At 42.6% G+C, this 19,886-nt stretch overlaps 1 protein-coding gene across 10 annotated transcripts in view; it reads left to right on the forward strand.

Annotated features, from left to right (window-relative positions):
* The window catches only part of specc1la (sperm antigen with calponin homology and coiled-coil domains 1-like a), a 376,439-nt gene that overhangs the window by 43,923 nt on the left and 312,630 nt on the right, over window positions 1–19,886 (forward strand). For 6 of the 10 annotated variants that reach the window (XM_078553769.1, XM_078553778.1, XM_078553770.1 and 3 more), the window contains 2 exons: window positions 13,196–13,320; window positions 15,588–15,780. In XM_078553769.1, the coding sequence (XP_078409895.1) occupies window positions 15,625–15,780 (156 nt within the window). In that variant the 5' untranslated portion in view covers window positions 13,196–13,320; window positions 15,588–15,624. The remainder of the gene's footprint in view (window positions 1–13,195; window positions 13,321–15,587; window positions 15,781–19,886) is intronic. The other 4 variants (XM_078553774.1, XM_078553773.1, XM_078553771.1 and 1 more) reach the window with 1 other exon arrangement.

The following is a 19,886-nucleotide window of genomic DNA, read 5'->3' on the forward strand; positions in this document are numbered from 1 at the left end:
GGGAAACTCTCTGCTGGTTGCAGTCGTACATGGCACAAAGGGAGATGGTTGTGGTTGTTGGAGGTCAATCATATCAGTCCCAGGACTTCACTGCAGGAGTTCCTCAGGGTAGTGTCCTAGGCCCAACCATCTTCAGCTGCTTCATCAATGACATTCCTTCCATCATGAGGTCAGAAGTGGGGATGTTTGCTGATGATTGCACAATGTTCAGCACCATTCTTGACTCCTCAGATACTGAAACAGTCCACGTCCAAATGCAGCAAGACCCGAACAATATCTAGATTGGGCTGACAAGTGGCAAGTAACATTCATGCCACACAACTGCCAGGCAATGACCACCTCCCCTTAACATTCAATGGCATTACTATCACTGAATCACCCCACTATCAACATCCTGGGGGGGGGTTACCATTGACCAGAAACTGAAGTGCTCTAGCCATATGAATATTGTGACTACAAGAGCAGGTCAGAGGCTAGGAATTCTGCAGCGAGTAATTCACCTCCTGACTCCCCAAAGCCTGTCCATCATCTACAAGGCACAAGTCAGGATCATGATGGAATACTCTCCACTTGTCTGGATGAGTGCAGCTCCAGAAACACTCAAGCTTGACACCATCCAGGAGAAAACAGCCCACTTGATTGGCACCCCATTCACAAACATTCACTCCCTCCACCACCGACACACAGTGGCAGCAGTGTGTATCATCTACAAGACGCATTGCAGGAACTCACCAAGGCTCCTTAGGCAGCACCTTCCAAACCCACAACCACTACCATCTAGAAGGACAAGGGCAGCAGATACATGGGAACACCACCACCTGCATGCTTCCCCTCCTGACTTGGAAATATTTCGCTGTTTCTTCACTGTCACTGGGTCAAAATCCTGGCACGCACTCCCTAATAGCACAGTGGGGGTGCTTATACCAATGGACTGCAGAGGTTCAAGAAGGCAGCTCACCACCAGCTTCTCGAGGGCAATTAGAGATGGGCAATAAATGCTGGCCTGACCAGCAACGCCTACATCCCATGAACAAATAAAAAATAAACAATTAGCCTTTTAAAACTGTTTTCATTTAGTTCATTGTGTGCTCTCTTTCTAGTCTCACCATAATTTTCTTGTGATATTTTCATTTTAAATATCTAATTTCTTAACCTGCAAGCCTACTTCAGCCATGTTAATTAATGAGAGCATTCAGAGATGCTCAATTGCAAACAGCTGGGGATGAAGGTGCTGAAATCAAAACCACTCTGGAAACCATACTCTAGAAAAGGGGAAATCCACATCATTATGTTTTGTGTGGAATTGATGTCACTGCAACAGCCCTGTGTTAGCAAGAAAAAAGTCAAAGAAATTTTAGAACAAGGTTACTTTTTTTCCTGTTAAAGCAGGGAAGTACTTTAAACAAAATGTTTTCTTTCCAGACTTTCCTCCTTTTAACATACAAACAAATGGTGAGATATCTGTTTTGCTGACAAAAGGGACATGTCTAAGCTTTTTGTCTTGAACTCATCAGGACACTCGCAAGAATCCCAATATTAGTGGGAAAACAACAAATTATACTGTATGTGAAGAGAGTGCTGATTGGTTGGCAAGAGGCATTGCCATGGAGAATGCACCATCGATGGTGACTGACAGTTAACTGTCAAGCATTGTTTGAAATTTAAACCAGGCAACTTGACCCTGATTGGTTAAGGCATTGCCCTGAGGAATGAGTCAGTGAATGGCTGCCACTTATTTTGTTTAGCTGAAACAGGTGCAATGTACGTATGTGTTCTTTCTGTCTGTGTATTAATATGTGTACATACATGGTGCCTGTTTCAGCTAAACAAAGTAAGTGAGAGCCATTTACTGACTCATTCCTCAGGGCAATAAATAATTTTGAGGTCCAGATCACCTATGATCTGATTAAATGGCGGAATAGGTTTGATGGGCTGAATGGCCTGCTCCTGTTCCTATACCCTGAAAATTGGAGCACTAATGCTCAGTGCCATGAGTTGAGAGTACACTGTTTGGATCCCTGACTCTTTAGTTCTGGAGCAGAACCAAGTGATGGGGTGTCGCTTTGGTAGGTGAAGAGTTTGCACCTCCTGTTGCTTAGCCAAGGTGGGCATCAATGGAGGTCTGGGAATAGTTTGTCCACCAGCCTCCTGCAGCAGAAGCATAAGTCTTGGATGAGTTCAATGGTGATAGGCTTGCCTTGGAAATAAAATGATCCTCCAAGGGTTTAAAATGGATTTCAAAATTTTAAACATTCATCATTTCACTGTGCTGAAAGGAATGTCTCGACGTCTGATGCTTGAAATCCAATGCAAAAGGCCTCAAAGCATTAACAGTTTTGGCACTGAAATCTGTACACTTCTGCTGAATTAGCACAGCTGAGTGAGGAGATCACTGCAAAAAATATCTGAACAGCGTTTTAAACAAAAGAGAGGTCAAGAACAAAAAATTAAACATCAACTGAGGGACATTGTCCTTTGTTTAAAACAAAATCTATAAACTGGTTTTGTGTGAAAGTAAAAAATGGAGTCTAATTTCAGAAGTTTTCCACTCCAGTAAAAGCAAGTGGGGCCCCTGAAGAAGGGAACTGTTTCATTTGGAACACTGGTTTAGGATTTAGCCTGTTTTTTTTTGTAAACTCCCTGTAGAGTTGGCTCTTTCACCAGACATTTTCACTAACATAAAAGCAAAACACTGCAGATGTTGGAAATCTGAAACAAAAACAGAAAATGCCAAAAAACTCAGTCAGTCTGGCAGCACCTGTGGAGAGAGAATCAGAGTTAACGTTTGGAACCCAATATGATTCTTCGGAACTTTCAGAATTTCTCTTCGGAATTTCCAATAATGCGTATTTTCTTCTTTTTCTTTCTTCCCTCTCTCCTGAAGAAAACAATTGTAGTTTATAAGTGTTAATGTACAGCATACGCTGTTAACAGTTTCAGTCAGTAATAGCACACTTGCTTTTGATTCACAAGTCTATATGTTTAAGCCCCACACAATGGCTTGACAGTATAACCTATCCCTGACGCTCCAGTGCTTTAAGTATTGAAAGTAGGCTTCATTACTGAAGGCACTGTTCTTCAGGTGAGACATTAATCGTACCTGTTTAAAATCCCATGCCATTTTTCAAAAGGTAACATTTTCCTTCAAACGCTCTCATTTTGAAATAACCAAGCTGGCCACTGTTTGTTTCCCTCTTCTCTGCTGGTGTGAAATGACTACCATGTTTGCCCACAGAAATTACTGTATTTCAGGATGTAAGTCCATGAAGCATTTTGAGATGGTTTCACTGTCACTGATATTATATAAAAGCAAATATAATTTATACTGTACCTCCCAACTTGACAAAGCATTCTAACGCCTAAACACTGGATTTCAGCAGCTGCAAGAATTTTTTTTTGATGAGATAAACCTGGGATTCAAAGTAAAATAGAAGTTAGGAATGGTCTAGGGCCCCAAGCTTTAACTGATTCACATTTGTTTAAAAATTCATGGTGTAGTTAGCACTGATTAGAACTTTGCTCTTTGATTTAAGAGGTCTTTGTGCAGTAATATACAACACAGGACTGAAGTTATTACTGCTACATCTCTAGAATTTGAAACAAACTTCCTTTTGACTACCTTAGCTTGAGGGGGTGGGGGAAGTGCTCTGCTCTTCCAAGTTTGACCTGCCTGTTAGATCAGGAATGCTGAGCATTGGTGACAGTTTAACAATGTCTGATGGCGACATTGACAGGCTGTGATTGTAAGTAAGTCTTGCCAAATGAGTTTCTAACTGCAGTGCCAGCTTTTATGGAGACTATTTCTAACTCTGAAAGAAATGGGAGTAGTTAAAACAGGGCAGACGTATCTCCTGGGCTTTTAAAATTTCCATTACCTGATTGTTTTACTGTAGTTAAGTAAATCCAGACTGCGTCCTAATTTAGCATGTGTGCAGAAAAGATTGAATATGATTTATTTTTGAAAGTGCCTCACTGAGAAAAAGAATGAATGTTTTGTTTTCAAGGATTTTTTTAAAGTAAAGTTTGGGAATATTATGGCACACTTCAGCATTTGTGGTACTAAAAACTGTCTTAGATTGCTGATTGGTCTACTTTTGAAGGTTCAGGTTGGTGTAATAGAGATACTTTTAAGTTACTTTCGGTTTTTATATTTTGTAATTTTAATAAAACGTCGATACACATTTGAAATGACTTTAGAAATGGCGCTACTGTCTAAAACAATTGACTTTCTAATTGAGACTAATTTCAATTCCTGTTCAGAAATGTGCTAATTTCAGTTTGTAGGTGTAACTTGGGTCAGATATCAGTGGCAAATGTGTTTCTTTGGGCAGTCTTCATTGTGTGGGCTCCAGGTTCCTTCCCTAGTGTAAGTTAAATATTATGCGTTTCACAGTGCCTGTCTTTACCTTGGCGGAAGCTGGCTGTATTTCTAGGTTCTTTTGTAAATGTTGGGTGAGTGCCAAATGGGACCATTGGCTGGAAATTGGCACACTCTTCAAATTGGAGAAAGGAAATTCTGTTTGGTGCTGTAGCAGCACAGATTTTGGAAGTCTTTGTGACCTCTGACTGCTGTCAAAAGCTTTCTGATAAACAACAACCAACTGATCTTCACCCCTGTAATATGTGCACTGAGAACTGCTAAAAAAATATTACCCAAATTGATTTGCTGGCTGTATCTGCTCTCATGGATTTTCCGTAGGGCAAGCATCTTTTCAGTAGAATCTTCCGAGAGTGAACGTGGGATGGGTTATTTGCATAGTATTGAAAACATATGGAAGGAAGTTATTGACAATAGTGCCTGTGCTAGCTCTTTGAAAGAGCTATCCAATTAGTCCTTCACACTGTGCTGTTTTCCCTTGCTCCTTCCTGACAGAAGTTTCCTGCCCAAGCTATGGATTTCTGCTCCTGTTTCCTTTACCTAGTGTTCAGGAACTGGTGTCCACAGGAAATTAGGCAAAATTAAATCAGCTGCAGCAGAAACAAAAAATGCTGGAAAAACTCAGCAGGTCTGACAGCATCTGTGGAGAGAAAAACAGAGTTAACGTTTCGAGTCCATATGACTCTTCTCCAGCTCTGAAGAGTCATATGGACTCGAAACGTTAACTCTGTTTTTCTCTCCACAGATGCTGTCAGACCTGCTGAGTTTTTCCAGCATTTTTGTTTCTGTTTCAGATTTCCAGCATCCGTAGTATTTTGCCTTTATCTTAAATCAGCTGCATGTAGCCGGGAAGATGTTTCATTTAATGACATGAATGCTGTTACACAGTGCCCCTGTAGTTCAGTGGGTAAATGTTGGTTATTATCTCAAGAGGTGAATTACAAAGTGGAAGTAATGCTTCAGTTGTACAGAGTTCAAAGTTGGGTCTAACAGTCTTCAAACTCCTTATGTCCATGAGGCTAATTTGCTCTCTTGATCCTATTCCGACCAAACTGATGAACACCCAGCTTCCCTTCTTGGCCCCATGTTAGCTGATATTGCAAATGGTTTCCTCTGCTCTTGTACCATCACTCCTGCCCCCTTCAAATTTGCTGTCATCACAACCACCCTAAAAATAAACACCCTTCACACCTCTGTCCTTGCAAATTTCTGCGCCACCACCAACCTCTCTTTTCTCTCCAAAGTCCTTTAACATCATGTCACGTCCAAGTTCCATGCCCATGTTTCCCATGACCCTATGTTTGAATCTCTCAATTAGATTTCTGCCCCGCCACAGCACTGAAATGGCCCTTATCAAAGTCATAAATGACATTCTATGTCACTTTTGACCATGGTGCACTATCCATCCTCATTCTTATTGACCTGTCTTCAGCCTTTGACATGGTTGACTATCATTCCTCCTCCAATGCCTCACCTCTGTTGTCAAGATTGGCAGGACTGCACTTGTCTGTTTTCATTCTTATCTATCCATTTGTAGCTAGAGTATCACTTGCAATAACTTCCTGCTCCCATACACTGACCTCTGGAGTCCCTCAAAGGTCTATCATTGGTCCTATTTCAGATGCGTGCTGCCTCCATTTTAAAATTCAAATCCTTCCATAGCTTTTCCTCTCTGAATCTCTGTAAGTTCCTTCATCCCTACAACTCTCCACAATTTCTTCAGTTCTGGCCTCCTATGCGTTCCATATTCTTTCATTGCACCACAGTGGCCATGCTTTCCACTGTCTAGGACCAAGCTCTGGAATTCCCTCCCTAAACCTCTCCATGTTTCTACCTCTTTCCCCTCATTTAAGCTGTTCCTTAAAACCTACTTCTTTGACCAAACTTTTGGTCCCCTGTCCTACTTTTGTTCAATATTGGTCCTGTGAAACATCTGGAGATGTTTTACTACATTAAAAATACTATACAAATGCAAGTTGTGGTTCATGGTGGTGTAATCAAAAATTTGGACACCAAGCCAAAGCAGGTGATATTAGCAGATGTGGATAAAAGTTTGTTCAAAGAGGAGGTTTGAAGCAGAGCCTTGAAAAAAGAAGGAAATCTGAGAACCAAGATTGTTGAAAGCACAGGTGGCTAAGATGGGGATGATAGGGTGACATACACAGGAGCCCAGAGTCAGATGACAGAGTTTGAGAGGGGAAGGTTGCAAGTCTGTAGGAGGTTAGAGATAGTGAACAGTGAACCTATAAAGGAATCTGAACAAGAGGATGAGAGTTTTAGCAGCATATGGACTGTGGAGGTGTGGAAATGGACACTGTTAAGGAAGTGAGAGTAGGCAGTGCAGAAGATATTCTCAAGAAGATTTTTTTTTAATTCATTCACGGAATGTAGGCTTCGCTGGCTTTGCCAGCGTTTATTGCCCATCCCTGGTTGCCCTTGAGAAGGTGGTGGTGAGCTGCCTTCTTGAACCGCTGCAGTCCCTGTGGTGTAGGTACACCCACAGCGCTGTTAGGAAGGGAGTTCCAGGATTTTGACCCAGCGACAATGAAGGAATGGTGATATATTTCCAAGTCAGGATGGTGAGTGACTTGGAGAGGAACCTCCAGGTGGTGGTGTTTCCATGTATCTGCTGCCCTTATCCTTCTGGTGGTAGTGGTTGTGGGTTTGGAAGGTGTTGTCTAAGGAGCCTTAGTGAGTTGATGCTTAGCATCTTGTAAATGGTACACACTGCTGCTACTGTGCGTCAGTGGTGGAGGGAGTGAATGTTTGTGGATGTGCTGCCAATCAAGGTGGCTGCTTTGTCCTGGATAGTGTCAAGCTTCTTCAATGTTGTGGGAGCTGCACTCATCCAGGCAAGTGGAGAGTATTCCATCACACTCCTGACTTGTGCCTTGTAGATGGTGGACAGGCTTTGGGAGTCAGAAGATGAGCTACTCATCGCACGATCCCTAGCCTCTGACCTGCTCTTGTAGCTACAGTATTTATATGGCTAGTCCAGTTCAGTTTCTGGCCAATGGTAATCCCCAGGATGTTGATAGTGGGGATTCAGTGATGATAATGCCATTTAACATTGAGGGGTGATGGTTGGATTCTGTCTTGTTGGAGGTGGCCATTGTCTGGCACTTGTGTGGCACGAATGTTACTTGCCATTTATCAGCCCAAGCCTGGGTATTGTCCAGGTCTTGCTGCATTTGGACATGGACTGCTTCAGTATCTGATGAATCGCGAATGGTGCTGAACATTATGCAATCATCAGCGAACATCCCCACTTCTGACCTTATGATGGAGAGAAGATCATTGATGAAGCAGCTGAAGATGGTTGGGCCGAGGACACTACCCTGAGGAACTCCTGCAGTGATGTCCTGAAGCCTCCTTAGGGGAGGTGGTGGCGTAGTGGTATTGTCACTGGACTAATACTCCAGAGATCCAGGGTAATGCTCTGGGGACCTGGCTTTGAATCCCCCCACGGCAGATGGTAAAATTTGAATTCAATAAAAATCTGGAAATAAGAAACTGATGATGACCAAGAAACCATTGTCGATTGTCGTAAAAACCCATCTGGTTCACTAATGTCCTTTAGCAACACCCACCGCATCCCATGATGAATAATAAAAAAAAGCTGAGATGACTGACCTTCAACAACCACAACCATCTACCTTTGTACTAGGTATGACTCCAACCAGCGGAGAGTTCCCATTGACTCCAGTTTTGTTGGGCTCTTTGATGCCACAATCGGTCAAATGCTGCGTTGATGTCGAGGGCAGTCACTCTCACCTCACCTTGGGAGTTCAGCTCTTTTGTCTGTAATGAGGTCAGTGAGCAGGTTATTACTAAGCAAGAGCTGCTTGATAGCACTGTTGATGACCCCTTCCATTACTTTACTGATGATTGAGAGTAGACTGACGGGGTGGTAATTGGCTGGGTTGGATTTGTCCTGCATTTTGTGTACAGGACATATTTGGACAATTTTCCACATGAGCGGGTAGATGCCAGTGTTGTAGCTGTACTGGGACAGCTTGGCTAGGGGCGCGGCAAGTTCTGGAGCACAAGTCTTCAGTACTATTGCCGGAATATTGTCAGGGCCCATTGCCCTTTGCAGGATCCAGTGCCTTCAACTGTTTCTTGATATCACGTTGAGTGGCTGAAGACTGGCATCTGTGATCCTGGAGACCTCCGGAGGAGGCCGAGATGGATCATCTATTCGGCACTTCTGGCTGAAGGTTGTTGCGAATGCTTCAGCCTTATCTTTTGCACTGATGTGCTGGTCTCCTGCATCATTGAGGATGGGGGTATTTGTAGAGCCGCCTCCTCCAGTGAGTTGTTTAATTGTCCACCATCATTCACGACTGGATGTGGCAGGACTGCAGAGCTTAGATCTGATTCGTTGGTTGTGGGATCACTTAGCTTTGTCTATCATTTGCTGCTTATGCTGTTTGGCATTTAGAACATAGAAACTAGGAGCAGGAGTAGGCCATTCGGCCCTTCGAGCCTGCTCCACCATTCATTATGTTCATGGCTGATCATCCAACTCAATAGCTCCTGCTTTCTCCCCATATCCTTTGATCCCTTTTTCCCCAAGAGCTATATCTAACTCCTTCTTGAAAACATACAATGTTTTGGCCTCAACTACTTTCTGTGGTAACAAATTCCACAGGCTCACCATTCTCTGGGTGAAGAAATTTCTCCTCATCTCAGGCACGCAAGTAGTCCTGTGTCACAGCTTCACCAGGTTGACACTTCATTTTTAGGTATGCCTGGTGCTGCTCCTGGCATGCCCTGCTGCACTCTTCATTGAACCAGGGTTGATCCCCTGGCTTGATGGTAATGGTAGAGTTGGGGATATGCCAGGCAATGAGGTTATAGATTGTGTTCGAGTACAATTCTGCTGCTGCTGATGTCCCACAGCGCCTCATGGATGCCCAGTCTTGAGTTGCTAGATCTGTTCGAAATCTATCCCTTTTAGCATGGTGGTAGTGCCACACAACACGATGGAGGGTATCCTCAATGTGAAGACGGGACTTCGCCTCCACAGCGACTGTGCGATGGCCACTCCTACTGATACTGTCATGGACAGATGCATTGTGGCAGGCAGGTTGGTGAGGATAGGTTCCAAGCATGTTTTTCCCTCTTGTTGGTTCCCTCACCACCTGCCACAGATCCAGTCGAGTAGCTATGTCATTTAGGACTTGGCCAGCTCAGTCAGTAGTGATTCTACTGAGCCACTCTTGGTGATGGACATTGAAGTCCCCCACCCAGAGTACATTCTGTGCCCTTGCCACCCTCAGTGCTTTCTCCAAGTGATGTTCAACCACTACGCCATCACCTCCCCATAATAATGTTATTAGAAATTATTTTAAAATAGAGCTCTAGTGGGGTCTGTGTCCATGTGTATGTCAGTGTGTGTCTTAATTGGATTAAAGCCAGCTAGTCTGGGTGCTTTGATGTATAGTAGTTTTGAGATGTTAATCAGATAAACGTAAGGAGGGTGGAAAGGTAAAGTGTAAATTTACATTTTTTAAAAGAAACTATTCAAGACTGCGGGCGAAATCTTCCACCTAACTAGAAGACGCAAAGCAATGTGTTCATTTTTTTTCAGCTTACTAATTAAAATGGTGGGATGAAGGGATGCTATTGTTAGAAGAGGTAAAGTTAAAAGCCTAGTGATACAATGGAAAACTTACATTCCAAGAGAAATATATGTATAAAGGAGAAAGGAAATTGTGTGTAAGGTAGAGGCATTTTAAGACCCAACAAGTGTGAGAAGCCTCCAGCCTATAAGCCTCAAGCTGCTGTCTGCAAGGACCCAGAGCTGAAAGAAACTCATTTTGATTGCGACGGTCCAGGGTGTGCTCTGCCAGGTGTCTCTTTAAATCTATGAGATTTACTGTTGTCTTAACGGGGGTGTAACTGAGAGTCAGATTAATTAGGGGATTTTTGTAGTTATTATAGTGGTAATTTTGTAGATGTATGAATGTGTTTACAATATTTCTTGTATTAATAATTGTTTAATTTAGTTTTATAAAAACCCTCTTGAGATTTGGTGGTCTTATTACTGCTGAATTCAAAGCCTGCATCTTGAAACATAAAAGCTGCAAAAATGAGTTACGGCAGTTATTTCAAGTTTCCCTCTGGGATTTGAACAACTCAGCCTTTACCATTGGCTGTGTCATAATAGGTGGAGAGAGTATGGAATCAGAAGCTCACCTTTGGTGTTGGATGGGGTGCCAGGTTGCAATCAATCTGATTCAATCTTACACAGTGGTTGGGGAACGGAATGGAATTAGGAGAAAGGGTACAACGTTTGTGGCATGGGCCACAGACAATGGTTTTAGTCTCTCCAGTGCATAACTAGAAACAATTATGGATCATTTAACATCAGCTGTTTGATGACATAGACATTGAAGAGGTGGTGGGGAGGTAGAGCTGGGTATCATCAACATATTTGTGGAACCTGACCGCATGTGCTAGTGGATGCCCTCATAGGGCAGCATGTAGATCAGAAAGTGGTGGGGGAGCAAGAGTGGATCCTTGGGGAACTCTGGTAATGACGTAGGGGTGGGAAGTGAAGCCATTGCTGGCAAAGCTCTGACTCTCTCTGAGTGGAATCAACTAAGCTGACCCATTGAGCTGCACAAGGAGGAGAGACTTTGGAGGAGGATAGCATGTTCAACCGGTGTCAAATTCTTGCAGAGCTCATCGTCACAAAACAAGGATGTCATTTTTGAATTTGTCGGGGCGTTTCAATGCAGTGCTAGGGAAGGGAGCCTGAATGGAGAGATCCAAACCAGAAAGATGGGCATGGATTTGGGAGGCAGTAATACGTTAAGAACATTGGAGAGGAATGGCTGGTTGGAGATTGAGCCACAGTTTTCAAGGACAGGTGACTTTTTTTTAAGGAGTGGGTGATGATGACAGTTTTGAAAGGGAGGGGGGCAGTAACTGAGGACGAAGAGCCATTTACAATTTCAGCAAATATGAGGGCCGGAAAGGAAAGTTAGGTGGCCAGCATTTTAAGAGCAGGAATTGGTCTCATGGATGAGATGAGCTTGAACTAGAAACAAATGAAAATGACCTGTCAAGTGCTCTGTAACTTTTATTAGCCTTTTATAAGTTATTCTTTTTAACTATAGGACTATTGGAATTCCTTCTGATTCATTCAGCCTTCACATTCAGATCACTTTTGCCATCATCCACAAGGTTGGGGAAAAGCAGAGTATTCTAAAAGCTTCACATCCTATAGCAGTCATTTTAATTAGGTGATCTCCCCCTCTCCAGTATGTATAATGCCATGTACTGTTGTCACCTATAATTTGCAAGTGTCTGTATTGTGTTGCCTGCCCATAAAGGAAATGTTTGTTTTGGTTTTTACAATAACTGTGATTACTGTCTGTAGCACGTATAAGGTAGTATGTAAACTACTTATTCAAAGCTCCAAATCGAACTTTCACCTTCAACATTTTCCAATCTTCTTGATTAAGACATGAACAGAATTACCTGGAAAAACTCAGCAGGTCTGGTAGCATCGGTGGAGAAGAAAAGAGTCGACGTTTCAGGTCCACATGACCCTTCAACAGAACTGAAGTATAGTTAGGGGAGGGGTGAAATATAAGCTGGTTTAAGGTGGGGGGCGGGGGGAGAGAAGTTGAGGGTGGGGTGGTTGTAGGGACAAGCAAGCAGTGATAGGAGCAGATAATCAAAAGATGTCACAGACAAAAGGATCAAAGAGGTGTTGAAGGTGGTGATATTATCTAAGAAAAGTGCTAATTAAGAATGGATGGCAGGACACTCGAGGTACAGCTCTAGTGGAGTGGGGTGGAAAGACTGACAAGGTATTAGTTGTAGATTTAAAAATAATGGAAATAGGTGGGAAAAGAAAAATCTATATAAATTATTGAAAAAAAAACAAAAGGGAGGGGGGGAGGAAATGGGGTGGGGATGGGGGGAGGGGGAGTTTACGATCTAAAGTTGTTGAATTCAATATTCAGCCCGGAAGGCTGTAAAGTACCTAGTCGGAAGATGAGGTGCTGTTCCTCCAGTTTGTGTTGGGCTTCACTGGAACAATGCAGCAAGCCAAGGACAGACATGTGGGCAAGAGAGCAGGGTGGAATGTTAAAATGGCAAGCGACAGGGAAGTTTGGGTCTTTCTTGCAGGTGTTCTGCAAAGCGGTCGCCCAGTTTGCGTTTGGTCTCTCCAATGTAGAGGAGACCGCATTGGGAGCAACGAATGCAGTAGACTAAGTTAGGGGAAATGCAAGTGAAATGCTGCTTCACTTGAAAGGAGTGTTTGGGCCCTTGGACGGTGAGGAGAGAGGAAGTGAAGGGGCAGGTGTTGCATCTTCTGCGTGGGCATGGGGAGGTGCCATAGGTGGGGGTTGAGGAGTAGGGGGTGATGGAGGAGTGGACCAGGGTGTCCCGGAGGGAACGATCCCTACGGAATGCCGCCGGGGGGTGAAGGGAAGATGAAGGTGGTGGCATCATGCTGGAGTTGGCGGAAATGGCGGAGGATGATCCTTTGAATGCGGAGGCTGGTAGGGTGATAAGTGAGGACAAGGGGGACCCTATCATGTTTCTGGGAGGGAGGAGAAGGCGTGAGGGTGGATGCGCGGGAGATTGGCCGGACACGGTTGAGGGCCCTGTCAACGACCGTGGGTGGAAAACCTCGGTTAAGGAAGAAGGAGGACATGTCAGAGGAACTGTTTTTGAAGGTAGCGTCATCAGAACAGATGCGACGGAGGCGAAGGAACTGAGTTTTTATCTCTGTGTTGATTAAGACATGCTTCACTATAGTACTTCATTGGTCAACTTTGTTGTCCCTAGGATAGATTACAGGGACTAACCCTTCAACCTTCGGTTTAATGCCATCTGCTGATCTGGAGATCTGAAATGGATCCATCCTCATGACTGGTACCTGAAATTTTAGCTTCCATCACCCAACTTGAAGTGTGAGTCTTGCACCGAACTTGGCTCACTGGCTTGTTGAATGCACTGGAAGATTATCCTGATGATATGAATGCCCAAAATGATTTATTTCAATTGGATTGGAATCTTGGGTCCCGGCTATAGAGGGTGTAAAGTAAACAGTACTGCAGAAATGATGAAGGAACAAGAAATATTCCACACTAGCTCATATTGTTTGGCAGAAGATATTGGATATTATAGGGCTCACGTCAGCCTCAAACCTGCTGAATGTCAGATGTTTCAGTATTAGTTGGCACTGCAATTGATAAACTGACTAGTATGGTGAATGATTAGCCTAATGCAATAATGATGGCACTTTATAAACTGATGCATGGTACGTTGAAACTAGCTTGGACCAACAATTCCACATTTGATGTAAGCAATGCAGGTTGCTTCCCTTTTGACCTTTTGTTGGTTTCTAGGTTTTCTCTAAGTGCCTCTTTGTAGTAGCACTGTTCTATATATCTTCCCTTTATTCAAAGACAGATTTCATAAAACTATCTCCCAGTAAGCAGGTTCTCATTGCTGGTTGTGGAATATTGGTATGTGCAAAGTGACTGCCCTATTTCTTACATTACAAGAGGGATTACACTTAAATGCATCAGTGGCTGTCAAGTGCTTTGGGATGTTGAGAGTTGTAAAAATGTCCTCAAACAAGGTGTTGTTCCGAACCCTGTGGGGGGTACTGTAAACCAAAATAACCAAATTTACTAAGTTGTACCCAAATGAAGAAATTACCAACAAAATTTCACTTTTTATAACTTTATCAGGAATCAGAATCAACACAAATTAAACTGTGTCTGCATCTGTGGCCCGATCACCTTCACCCTCCAGCTCCTCTGCTTGTAGCTCTCCTCTGTCTGTCAGCTGCGTGGCTTTTTTCTTAATTAACTCCCTGTTGCTACTGCTTCCAAGTCAAGGGTTGCCAGGTCACACGGATTAGTATTTCTTCTTTTCCAAGAAAATTATAATTGATCCCATTACAATTGGTTGATTCAAGTCTTTTTCAAACATTCTTAAAAACAATTACAGATACTGCCGTTCCTTCACTGTCGCTGGGTCAAATTCCTGGAACTCCCTTCCTAACAGCACTGTGGGTGTACCTACAACACTTGGACTGCAGCAGTTCAAAAAGGCAGCTCACCATCATCACCTCAAGGGCAATTAGGGATGGGCAATAATGCTGGCCTAGCGAGTGATGCCCACATCCCGTAAATGAACAAAAAAAAGATTTGACAGATCTTTTAAAGAAATTAAAAATTTTCTTTACTGCTTCCGGGTCAAAGGCCATCACAGTATGTTCAGTAGTTTGTGACTGCAATGTCTGATTCTCCATTCTCCCCCTGTTCTACACAAAAAATCTTTTTCGAGGCTGGAACAAATTCTTTGGAGGAAAATAGAGCTATTCATACAACACATGGCATGCAGATCCCCTGAAACAGATTTATCTGTGCTATTGTTGATATTTCACTCTCTGCCAGATTAACCCTTCTGCCTTGTTTTCTGTTTATTTTGCTCTTTATTTAACATGCAACTTTATCCACACTTTCATTAGTGATCCCAATCCACATTTATTAACTTATTTCAGATCACACACCCTTGGTGCCACGTGTTTTAGTCCTGCTGCGTTGTAAAGGCTGAATCATTCAATCTTTTCTCTAAGGCCAGTGGTGGGGCAGTGAAAATATTGTCGTAAAAAATTGAAGTGAATTGTTTTGCAAGTTTAACCAGCAGTACTATAGCCCCTTACTGTTGACTCAACCCGTAGTCCCATTCATCTGTTGATATTCTTGGCCTCACTATTTCTTTTTCACATCTGTTCTGTTGCTAAAGTTGTCTCCCAAGAAACTTTCACTGAACACAATTGTGCTCAACAGCTATAGCATAGTCTCTTGGTATGAAATCCCATTGTGTCTAATAGCATTTACTGGATTATCTGTTGTTTCTTGCCATTTCCAAATTAATCAGACTATTGGTCTATCTCTTTTCCGTTAAACGGATCTGCACTATCTCCAGCCAAAAGCACGTGGCTGAGAGGGGTAGCAGGAGGTTTGTAGCCAACAAGTGTCCGTACCTTGAAGAAAATCAGAGGAAAGCGCATTTTTATTGTAATTATTTTATGGGAAGTTTAAAAAAAAATCAACTTTTTAAAAATTGTATTTAGATTTTGAAATTAGCCAGCAAACTTAAACTTTCAAATGCTTCTTGTTCATTCCTTATCCCTTAACACACAGGTTAATCTATTTTTCAGATTCAACTGTAAATGTATCACAAGCTGTGAGCACAGAATGAAGAAGGCAAGCAGGTCCGCTCCTGCAGCATCCAAAGTGCAGGGTACTTGTAAAATGCAGACCATTGAGAAAATTAAACCGGACAACTGCTCTTCAGCAACTACCGTTACAAAGGCTTCGAAAACAGCAGGGTTGACAGCAGCATTAACTAAGGTAATTATTTTTTTGCTAAGCTATATATAGGTTCTGGAAGAACCTTAATGTTAACGTTACAAGCCATGGTAGAAAATGGGTCACAAGAAATTGTTGTATCTCTTTGCCCATTGTGTCATATGTTGGTCTTCAGACTCCTGCACCTCCCACCCAGAGCTCAACCTTAGCATAATGAAGTAAAACAGTATGATCTTAAGTACTGACCGATAGAAACTTCATTTACTTAGATATTCTTGAGTTTTTTCTTTTGGAACTATATTAGGGAGAACTAGTTATCTTAGGATGTTGCACCTTAAATTTCTTTTGCCTGATGAGAAATGTATCTGACCACTGTTACCACGAGCCTGGACCCCGGATCTGCTTGTCAACCAAAAAGCTAACTGCCAGGGGCCTAATGTGACACTGGTATTGTAACCATATGCTTTGTAATTCTAGAAAGAAAGAATTTTACAGCACATAAGCAGGCCATGCAACCCATTGAACACTATCATTCTGGCCTCCTATAAAATACTATCATTATGCTGTTAATACTGAAGTTTCTTGCCTTTTTTGTTCTCCCTTACTGTGAGCTGCTAGGGAAGTTGATATGTTTCAGTGATCGTCTTAATAGTCGGATTGACTTATGTGATCTGTTACCATCCCGAGCTGAATGTTTTGTTGGTACTCTGAAGTCCATCATACAACGTAAATGAACCGGACAGTCAGAAATCAATGAGGGGGCATCAAACTTGACTGAAAGAGCCAGTAGATCTTGCAGTTTGCAGCGCCAAATATTACTCATTTTGAAAAGAATGTAAGTTATTTTTAAAAATGAAATTGAAGAAATAAAAGAAATGATAAAGTAAGAAACTTGTTGAAATACATTTGTTATTTTACTGTTTAAAAAAATTCACAACTATTTTTGCTGAACAGATTTGCTTCAAGCAAATAATGAATGCAAGCTCTGCAAATTTAAATTGAGCTATGAGTACAATAAGCATACTCTGAGGCTGCAGTATGGAGCAGGGGGCAGGATAACATATATTCACATAGGTGCTGAGCCTTCTAATATTTTGCAACAGTTTAGTCACTGACTGTAATTGTTGACTGACTTCTAGTATTCAGAAAGGAATTGTACTGATCCCTGATCCAGCCAAAGATGGTGGTTTGAGCACAGGAGAAATAAATGATCACTGGATGTCCCTGTTGGATGCACTTTATCAGTTCTGCTTTTTTGAATATGTTCTTGGTTTGGCTCTACTTCTGAAGTTTATATGGTTAAATCACTCTATGAACTGGCTGATAGTCCTCATTCAATCGGGAAAACACCACTTTGATAGTGAACTGGCTAAAGTACCAGTAATTGAGTAGCCTGGTATAGCTTTGGAATAATCACTGGCTAATAGTTTGTAATGGCTATGGCCACAACTCTCATTCTCATTATTATGCTGTCACTATTTGGTTGTTATGAGACCAGTTATCGTTCACTATTGAGCCACAATTTTGTTGTGGTTAATTTACTGAACAGAAAGTGGTGAATGTGTGGTCAGCAAGTTAACTGTGGTTTCATGCATTTCCTGTATATTGCTGCTTAACCTTCAGTGAACAGAAACTAAACTTTTGTGAATTTTTGCAGCTTTCGTTATCGTGATTTAACTATTTGCATGTTGCTGTTACCACTGAAACTTGTTAAAGTGGTGGATATGTGAAATTGCCTCTTACAAAAGCTGCTAATTCTGCTTTTAATTTCTTAATTGTCAAAATTGTAAGAGTGCGTTCTGATATTGGGGAGGAATCTAGCAGGTTTTCAAAATTTGAAAGGTTTTTACAGGGTAAATATTGAAAAAGGTATTTCCACTGGTTGGCAAATTGGAACAAGGAAGAAAGTAACTTGCATTTATAAAGCAGATTAGGATGCCCCAAAGCTCTTCGTAGCCAATGAAGTACTTTAGGAGTGTGTTCCGTGGTGTAACGTAAAAAAATGCAGTAGCTAATTTGTGCATCACATTGTCCCGGAAACTTGAGGAATAACTGTTAGCCAAGACACCGGAAAACATACCCTGCTGCTCTTTGATTAATGCCATAGGAACTTTTATATCCACCTGAAAGAACAGATGTGGCATTGATGTAACATCTCATCTGAAACCTGGCACCTCTAACATTTCAGCACTTGCCCAGTCCTGCACTGATGTATTAACTTATAGTACTCCCTTTGACTGTCATGAGAGCACAATCCAGACTTGAGCTCTCCATAGAAGATTTGCTTTGGCAAGCGAGTATCAGGCATTCTGATTACATGACCAACCCAATTCAGTTGTGACTGTCTCAATATGGTGTGGTTGCTTGGTATGCCAGCTCGGCTGAGCACCTGAGTATCTGGTATTTTGTCCTATCATCTGGTCTTCAGAAGCTTCCGAAGGCAGCTCGCGTGAAAATGGTTGAGCTTCTTGGCATGACACAGGTACACATTCCAAGTTTCACATCCATAGGGCAGAGTGTACAGGACTATTGCTCTATAGACTTTCAGTTTGGTAGGCAGACTTGCACCTCAACATTCTCAGACTGACGTTTGAAGTCTTCCAAAGGTGACCCTTGCTTTGGCAGTTCGTGCATGTGTCTCGACATTAATATAGCGTGAGAAAATGTGCTGCTAAGATGGGTGAACTTATCCATTGCTGACAGGTTCTGGTCATGGACTGAAATCTTGGACTTGAGATAGGGCTTTCTGAGAGCAGGCTGGTACATTACTTCAGTTTTCTTTGTGCTGATTGTAAGGCGAAAGTTGTCACATGCATTGGAGAACAGGCCCATACCACATTGCATGTCTAGCTCTGAACTGGCAACTAGTGCATAGTCATCGGTAAGTAGGAAATCGAGATCTATGTTCTTGGAGACCTTGGTCTTTGCCCTGGAGTTGTCTCATATTGAGCAGCTTCCCAGCCATGCGATATCTGATCTTGGTGCCAGAATCACCACCATGGAAGACTTTGGAGAGCAAGGCGGAGAAAAACAAGCTGAAGCGGGTTGGTACTAACACGCAGCCCATTAGTGACTGGGAATGGGTTGGAAGACTCACCATCATCCAGGACTGGTGCAAGCATGCCGTCATGGAACAGTCGAACCGTTGTGATGAATTTCTTAGGGCAGCTAAATTTCTCCATTACCTTCCAAGGCCCTCACGTCTGACTGTGTCAAAGACTGGCAACAAATTGTAGAGGCCCAATTACTGTTCTTGACATTTCTGGAGCTGTCTTACTGAAAACAAAATATCGGTTTTCTGAAACCGTACTGACTCTTGGGCAGCAGATCCTGGTCGAGGTGTTGCCCGAAGCGGTTCAGAAGGATTCTGGCAAAGATCTTGCTGGCGATAGATAATAGTGAGATTCCTCTGTGACTGTCGCAAGATTGGCAAGTTCCTTTCCACTTGTACAGGTGGACAGTGGAGGCATCTTTGTATTCTTGCGGATAGTTCCTTGCCCCCATGTAGGTTTAAAGAGTTTAGTGAGCTTCTTGACCAGACATTGACCTCCAGCCTTGTCGACCTCAGCTGGGAATTATCAGCTGAGATTATGTGCTAAAGTTTCAAGTGAGGCATGAACCCACAATGTTAATTGCATATTAATTAGGTGTTTAATTGTATTCAGATGATGGACATGAACTGGAGAAACACCGGAGCTCGTGTAGGAGCAGGCTGAGCCTTTGGTGGTTGGATTGGAAGTGCACAATATGATGTGCATCTCTGTAAATTATACATTTATGAGCTTTTAAGACTAGTTGCAGTTCTTTCCTTCGCCACCTGGCTATCTGATATGCTGATGTGAGGATGATTGCCTAAAGGTGAAGCTTGGAAACTGACACTTTTTTTCAGATACATAACTGAAATCCTAGTGGCCATTGTGGAAAATGGCAGAAAACAAGTTTAAATTGTCAGGGTATGATTACCCCCACCAGAGGGGGCCCCCCCCCCCCCCCCCCCCCCCCAACCCCACAGTGACCTTAGAGTCTCAACCATGTGACCAGCAGAAGCATGATGTTGATAAAAGTAGACATTGATTACCACTTGGCCAAGAGAAAATAAGCTATGACCTTGGCATTTGCTGCGTCCCGCTCTAAGTAAAATCAGAAGT

Source organism: Cetorhinus maximus, chromosome 12 (assembly GCF_964194155.1).
Source record: "Cetorhinus maximus chromosome 12, sCetMax3.hap1.1, whole genome shotgun sequence".
NCBI classification, from domain to species: Eukaryota; Metazoa; Chordata; class Chondrichthyes; order Lamniformes; family Cetorhinidae; genus Cetorhinus; species Cetorhinus maximus.